At 36.4% G+C, this 7,869-nt stretch overlaps 1 protein-coding gene across 1 annotated transcript; it reads left to right on the top strand.

Moving 5' to 3' along the window:
- Positions 1-605: 605 nt before the first annotated feature.
- On the top strand, positions 606-7,520 carry LOC114732987 (DNA ligase 1-like). The gene is made up of 17 exons (XM_028920407.1): positions 606-1,476; positions 1,959-2,075; positions 2,544-2,645; positions 2,736-2,852; positions 3,184-3,414; positions 3,497-3,591; positions 3,757-3,844; positions 4,045-4,176; positions 4,855-4,967; positions 5,145-5,246; positions 5,341-5,402; positions 5,603-5,674; positions 5,756-5,829; positions 5,926-5,982; positions 6,713-6,790; positions 6,897-6,974; positions 7,106-7,520. The coding sequence occupies exons 1-17, from the start codon at positions 664-666 to the stop codon at positions 7,169-7,171; spliced, it is 2,397 nt and encodes a 798-aa protein (XP_028776240.1). The 5' UTR covers positions 606-663; the 3' UTR covers positions 7,172-7,520.
- The last annotated feature ends 349 nt before the right edge of the window (positions 7,521-7,869 follow it).

The raw sequence follows: 7,869 nt of genomic DNA on the forward strand, positions 1-7,869 counted from the left end.
TGGCTCTGACCACTGAACAAAGAATATTACAAAAATCTGTAATTAATTAATTTTTCAGAAGAATTAAACATCAACATGTAAATTTAAAAATACTAACTTTTAATCTTTCTAAATAATCACAATTTTATGTCTTTATAATAAATGTAATTTTTCAGAGCCTTTTATTTCTATTTCCTCCTCTCTTTTTTTCTTTTTTTCGGTTTAATATATTTTTTGGTCCATCAAATTTTCTCGCTTTTTATTCCTCAACTTTCAAAACATAGGTTGTAATCCTTTAAATTTCATCTCATATAAAACATTTATTCTTATAATCTAATAAGTACTTGGATTATTTTTTCCCTCAAAGACCAACACCTATGATTTGAAGTTTAGGAAGTGTTTAGATCAAAACCAAATTATCGTTTTAGAAGTGATTTTATAGAATATGAAGTAAATATATAGAAGAATTTGTCTCAATTTAAGAAAAAGTGTTTTTTCCCATCCAAATATTTTTTAAATGATCAAAATTAAAATCAGAGTAATGACAAAAATTATATTAACTTTTTTTCCTTGTCTGACCCTTTTTTTTTCTTCCCTTCCCGCCATTTGTATTGTGTGTCTTCTCTTCCAGTGTTGTTTTCTGGCAAACCCGGGAACCAGCTCACTTCTCTTCCCCTCTGTTTCATGCCTTCATTACGTTCCTTCTTCTCTCCCCCATTCTTTTACCCCGTCAGGTCTCTCTTTCGTCTTGAATTTTCTCTCACAACCCCTAAAACTTTCGCGTTCAAGCCCATCCTCTTGCCTACACATAATCGCTGTCGCAGCATGTCGTCACGACCTTCTGCCTTCGATGCTCTCATGTCAGGGGCTCGTGCCGCCGCCAAGAAGAAGCCCCAATCATCGTCTCCCCAGAAACGGAAAACACCGGATTCTAATTCAAGTCAAAACCCTAAACTCCTCAAGAACACGGAAAGTACAGGTCAGTCTTTGGAACCCAGTAATGATACTAAATGCGCTGAAATTAAAGCTTCCGAGAAGGCACAAGAGCCGACGAAAGAAGACTTAAGCAATGGTGGGCTGACGGGGCCAGAGGATGCACTTGCGGCGAAGAGAATGCGCGTTGTAGGTTCCCAGGAGAAGATTACAGAACTGAAGAAAAAAGTTTCTCTTTTGAAGAAGAAGCCTGCAGATTTTGACCCCAGTTCGATATCTTGTTGGGACAAGGGTGAACCTGTGCCTTTTCTGTTTCTCAGTTTGGCATTTGATATGATTTCGGAAGAAACAGGACGGATTGTGATGACAGATATAGTATGCAATATGCTGAGGACTGTCATGAACACTACACCCGAGGATCTGGTGGCTGTTGTTTATCTTTCCGCAAATAAGTTTGCTCCGGCACATGAAGGGCTGGAATTGGGAATAGGGGATGCTTCAATTATTAAGGCGCTTGCAGAGGCATGCGGAAGAACTGAGGCGCAGATAAAAAATCAGTATAAGGTGATGCTTGTGGGGTTTTAGCTTTTGCCCAAACATTTGATAGCTTACCCTGCATGAGTTCTGCATTGTTATTGTCTTCTTTAACAAAAAGAATAAGTCTGCCCGCATCTTGTTTTGTGTTCTTCGCCAGAGACTGAACAGCCAAATTGTTGGTCGATTTTTTAATCCCCGTATGATAAATACAAGGACTTTCCTTACGTTGGATGCTAGCGTTATTATGGAGAAAGAGATTGGGAATATAATTATGATGGCTTATCCTCTAGTATGCGTACCCATGCAAATGCATACGGTTAGATTTGGTATCATGGGGGCACCACATGACAGACATTAAAATTTCGCTTTTCCTAATTTATGAAATGTAAAGCCTCTTGTGTAGTCTATAATAATTCCTTTTGAAATGAAATTTGATCAAAGAAGTTCATATATCCTCAAGAACTTTGGTTTCTGGTTGGTAGCACTTATTTGTTGTTTGTTATTGATAGGAAAAAGGTGATTTGGGCCTTGTTGCCAAAGCAAGCCGCTCATCTCAATCAATGATGTGGAAGCCTGATCCATTAACTATTAGGAAGGTTTTTAACACCTTTCGTCTCATTGCCAAGGTACAATGCATCACATTTGTACTTTTTATGTTAAAACCATTTCCTCTGAGGGGTTAGGCAGCATGAGTGCTGTTATAATTTTAGGAAAGGACTGGAATTTAGTAATGTATGCAGATGATTCGTGCTTGTCCATTTTAACTTTATCATCTGTTGTTGACTTGTTGGTTGGAATTTTGTTATTATTTATTAAACCTTGAATATGGAGAACCAATTTTTTATAATGTATTTGTGGGATTTTTATTGTTTTCTATCTCACAGGCATTTTTTGTTCTCTGAAAAAGAGTAGGTGACTTTGTGTGTGTTTTATTTGACCTTTAAAATTATTTTAGTTTGTTGAATACTATTAGGATATGAGAGAAGAAAAGAGGAATTTATTGGGCACCAGAACGTTTCAATTTATTAATTCCTTAATCTGGCTGTCTTCTAGTGTCTGCTACTGATTTGCCCCATATCTTTAAATATGTACAGGAATCTGGTAAAGACAGCCAAGAGAAGAAAAAGAATCACATCAAGGGACTTCTTGTTGCTGCAACTGATTGTGAACCTCAATATCTAATTCGTCTGCTTCAGGTTGCAATCATGGTGTATTTACTGAAATATTATGGTGGGCTTTCTTCTCAATGTTATTAGTATTATAATTATGGTCATTATTATTTGCAGTCAAAGTTGCGGATTGGGTATGCTGAGCAAACTCTCTTAGCTGCATTGGGCCAGGCTGCAGTATACACGGAAGGACATTCTGTACCACCTCCTGAAATTCAATCTCCTTTAGAAGAGGTAACTTAATGTCCTTGAGTTTGCAGAATATGATATGTGAAGTGAAAGATTATAGTGTATAATTTCTCCCTTTTGAGTCTGTGGTGAAGGCAATGCGATGATTTGGTTTAAGACATTTGGAGCACATGCTAGCAGTTTAAGTGATAGGCTTTTTGTGTGAAAGTTGGAAGGATGATTTGTGAGTTCAACTGAAATAGGTCTTCAGTGCAAATGCTGGTGCTTCCTGTTGAAGATATCAGCCACTTTTTCCTTAGTTATTCTGCATTTTAATCAAATTTCTTTTGTATTCTGTGAAAAAAACGATTGATATTGTTGTTTGTTTTTGCATCAGGCTGCAAAGATTGTTAAACAGGTGTATTCTGTTCTTCCTGTGTATGACAAAATAATTCCTGCATTGCTTAGTGGTGGTGTATGGAAACTTCCAGAGACGTGTAACTTTACTCTTGGTGTTCCAGTTGGACCTATGTTGTCTAAAGCAACTAAGGGTGTATCTGAAATCTTAAACAAATTCCAGGATGTAGAGTTTACGTGTGAGTACAAATATGATGGAGAACGTGCCCAGGTGATATGTTCTGGTCTAACCCGCCACCAGAAATATACTGCTCATGATATTTATCATAGTAATGATAGCTTTATTGAAACAGGTACATTACATGGATAATGGATCCGTTGAGATTTACAGTAGAAATGCTGAACGGAACACTGGAAAGTTTCCTGATGTTGTTGCTGCTATTTCAAGGTAAATTTGAATCATTATATTTGAGGAATAGCATCTTTTTGTCATTGTCATCTACAGGGACATTCACTGTCTCAAGATATTTTTTCTTAATTTTGAGACATGCACTCCAATTGCATCCCAATACTTGTGTCAACCTGGTTGCTAATATTTGCTGCTACTCAACAGGCTAAAGAAATCATCTGTGTCATCATTTGTTCTTGATTGTGAACTTGTTGCATATGAACGAGAAAAAAAGAAAATCCTTCCTTTCCAGGTAAGATGCGAAGGAAATAGTTCTTGTGATTATGATGAGTTGGTTACGAATAACAAATCAGTCATGTTCTTAAGAAATTGATTATGCTTTTTTTTCACCCTATCATTTTATCTATGTTGTGACTGTGTAGCTGATCAGTTATTGATGTTTTACAAAAAAGTAGTTCTTGGATATTTATTGAATGCCAAGTTTTGTGACAGGTTCTCAGTACTCGAGCCCGGAAAAATGTTTCTATGAGTGATATAAAAGTTGATGTATGCGTATTTGCCTTTGATATCTTGTATCTCAATGGCAAGCCACTACTTCAAGAAACCCTAAAAACCCGAAGAGAGGTATAGCACTGTCTTTGTTTTGCCATTGATTTTATTTAGATTCTTGAATCATGGAGTCCTTGTTGCAATTGTCTGAGGTGCTTAAGCTTCATTGAAGCTGCTCGGCTGTTTAAGATGATGTGAAGTTGGACATGCAATTATAAGAGTGGCTGACTCCGGATAGAATATTCAAAATGAGGATGTGATGGTTTCATATCAAGGCCTAAAGTGGCGGGTTTTCTTGGGGCCATGTTGGAATTCAGTTGCTTGCCTATGCCCTGTTGATCAAATTTCAATATGAATTTTTTACGTATCATGTATGTTATGAAAAGTAAAGAAATAGGAGAGAGAAAGAGGAAAGAGAAAGGAAAAAGAGTAATAGAAAAAGAGAAGAATTAGAGAAGAGTAGAGGATCAAGAGAAACTGAATAATTTTCTAATCACATTGCAAAACTGAGATACAAAGAATGGCAAATACTTATTTATAAGCAAAAGCCCTAATAGATAAAATATCCTAATATTATCTAAATATTATCTAGATATCCTAATCTATCCAAATCCTACTAATATAATTAAATACTATCTAAATCCTAATAATATTTATTTAAACCCTATTTATATCATATTTAAGTATTTTCTTATTTATAGTTATAATTACATAACAATGTACTTGCTATAAACTGTCATTTCCTCACTGCAGCATCTCTATGCCTCTTTCGAGGAAGAACCTGGATTTCTTCAGTTTGCAACAGCAATAACATCAAATGATATTGAGGAAATACAAACATTTCTTGATGCAGCAGTTGAGGCTAGGTATCATTCATATTTATTTGGAATTCATGTAGATAGGAAATTCATCCTTCTGTTCATTCTCTAAAATATATCTTCTTGGGGTTGAATTGTTACTATTACTAGAGGGTGTTGCTTATGCAATTCACTTGGACTTCAATGTATATATCGTTATATTTTGGTATTTCCTCTGATTTGCAGTTGTGAGGGTTTAATTATCAAAACTCTATATCAAGATGCTACGTATGAACCTTCCAAGCGGTCACTCAACTGGCTAAAACTGAAGAAAGATTATCTTGACAAGTAAGGATGCAATATTCATTTCCTTTTTTATATTCACGTTATTAATTATTAATTATTTTTTATTGTTGTTTTGTTTGCTGGTTCTTATTTTCAGTATAGGAGACTCGCTAGATTTGGTACCTATTGCTGCTTTTCATGGTCGTGGGAAACGTACAGGTGATCTTTTGGTTTATTCTTATGAAGAGCAGATGTTTGTTTGTGTTCTTTCTCTTCTTTAGGACAGTTGGCTCCAGTGTTCTGCCTCATGTTAAAATGAAGCCAAGCCTGGCTAACCTTTGTATTCTCTCTAGTACTTCTGTCGTATGCTTTTGGGTTACATTTGCATTAAATGAATGGTCATGATGACTACTCTGTAGGGGTCTATGGAGCTTTTCTCCTTGCTTGTTATGACAGCAATAATGAAGAATTTCAAAGCATTTGTAAAATAGGTCAGTTTCATCATTTCAAGTCAATACCCTTGGTATGTTAGAATTAGTTCTGCTTCATAACTTTCATTTTACGCTGAGTAGGCACGGGATTCTCAGAGGCAGTTCTTGAAGAACGTTCTGCTAGTCTTCGTTCTAAAGTGATTCCCAAACCAAAGGTCTCTCTTTTTCTTCTGTTCATTCTCTCTGAACCCGGTTTGTTTATGTTCTGATTAATAATGTATGACTGTTTTAAACTCGCTTCTTAATTGCAGCCTTATTATCGATATGGAGAGACAATCAATCCTGATGTATGGTTTGAAGCCTCGGAGGTGCATGAGTTCAACCTTCCTTGATAATCTGCATCCTTTTTTTGTCTTTTTTTTTAATTCCATTTCACTTGTGTGCTATTCCACACAGTTGTCTGTGCCTATATTTTCTGGCATCTAGATGCTAAGAGGATCTGATTTCACATTGTGATCAAGTTTTCAAATTTGGTGATGTATGGTCATGTGGTTTGAGTCCTTGGTGTGCCATATTTCCACTAATCATAACATATAGTATGAATGCATTTATGTTTTCATTTTTCTTTTTAATTATCTCTGGGAATTTGGATGATGCATTTCATTCAATGGCATTGTTTTTTCTATATGTATATTTTCTTAATAGGCACCTAGCATGGTAATTTAACTTTCAGGTAATAGGTGAAGGTGACGTAAATTGTCTAATTATATTTACCATTTTTTTTGGTAAATAATATTGAGAAGAATCAAGAAGCATGGACATCGATATGACATGAACGCAAACACAAAAGTGGTGATACAATTAAATTTCCCTCCTGGTGCAATTTGAAGTCTTGCTTTGTGTTTGATACAAGTTTTAAACACGGGCAGGCATGACAGCTTCTTCTATGAAGTGTCCCTTGCATGACAGCGATAAACCTGAGATGTTTTTTCCAAAAAAATAAAAAATAAACAACAACATTGACGGGAACTCTTGAATGCGGTACCTTCATTAATGCAAATCTTTTTGTTATCACTCATGTGGCTTTGTTTCTTACAGGTGTGGGAGGTGAAAGCAGCAGACTTGACCATTAGCCCTGTTCATCGTGCTGCAGCAGGCATAGTAGATTCGGATAAGGTACAAACAATGCATTGATACTGGAGTACTTAGAAATTTTCATTTCACGGTGTTGTACCTGTTATCAATGGTTGAACTTCTTATAGACGTGTCTTTCTTGATAAAGGGCATTTCTCTTCGGTTCCCTCGTCTAGTTCGAGTTCGGGATGACAAAGCTTCTGAACAAGCCTCATCATCTGAGATGGTAAAGAAATATCTTGTATTCTGACCAGTTAATTGCACATGATAGAAGATTGAGATAAGAGCCACGAATTCTTCTGCTGTGTTCGTCTCTTGCCTTAGCTTATCAATCTCAAGGTTTTAACTGATTTTCAGGTTGCTGAAATGTATTCTGCCCAAAAGCATAATCACCCAAACAACCAGGATGATGAAGATGATTGAGAGAAGTTTTCTTGTTCCTCACAAACGAGATGGCGTTCATTAAAACATCAACATCTGATATGCAAATGCAAATTTTTTTGCCCTTCAAGCATCGGGCAGGGGGCAAAATTGCACATCTAACATGGAGTAAGATCACGGAGGCTTCGAGCCTCAGTGTATACATTAGGCATGATGCGATATGGGTTTTGTAATTTGTCATCATTTACTTGCTATCTAATTTCGAATATCTAATTGTAGAACATGTAAATCATCCGTCAGATTGTAGATACTTTTATCTCATTTGTCAGGAGCCATGTGCAAGTAGTTTCGATTGTCCAGAAAATAATAGATGCCCATCGTGTTCCTTCAACATTGTGCTGCAGTACAGTTTTTTTTTTTTTGTGGGTACAATGCAGTAAAGGTTTTCAACTAGCGTTGGCAAATAGTAGGTGCTTAGACATTTCGCAGTTGGCCCAGCTATAAACCCCGACTGTCTCTATTGTAGCTTATCTGCCAAGTGATTACCAGGGCACATTCGGATGCTGTGGAAGATCGATGGGACTTACTAATTCTAGAAGTCGCTGTTTGAAATATTTATAAAATCAATCCCAGGTGTCTTGTGTTAGCCAGAGTAGCGTGGGGAGAGAAATGGACTGGGTACAATGATTGTGGTGCTGGAGACACCTAGGTATTCGCCTGCCTAATGTTTTTGAACAATG

This window comes from Neltuma alba, unplaced genomic scaffold, assembly GCF_004799145.2.
Source record: "Neltuma alba isolate B1F8T4 unplaced genomic scaffold, ASM479914v2 tig00012959_pilon, whole genome shotgun sequence".
Taxonomy (NCBI): Eukaryota; Viridiplantae; Streptophyta; class Magnoliopsida; order Fabales; family Fabaceae; genus Neltuma; species Neltuma alba.

What these genes read in the sequence shown, in the direction of transcription:
- LOC114732987 (XM_028920407.1), top strand. Translation starts at nt 664, where the DNA reads ATGCCTTCATTACGTTCCTTCTTCTCTCCCCCATTCTTTTACCCCGTC. An exon ending in CCTTTCGTCTCATTGCCAAG is followed by an intron (nt 2,076 to 2,543) that starts GTACAATGCATC and finishes AAATATGTACAG; the next exon opens with GAATCTGGTAAAGACAGCCA. An exon ending in ATGATGGAGAACGTGCCCAG is followed by an intron (nt 3,415 to 3,496) that starts GTGATATGTTCT and finishes TTATTGAAACAG; the next exon opens with GTACATTACATGGATAATGG.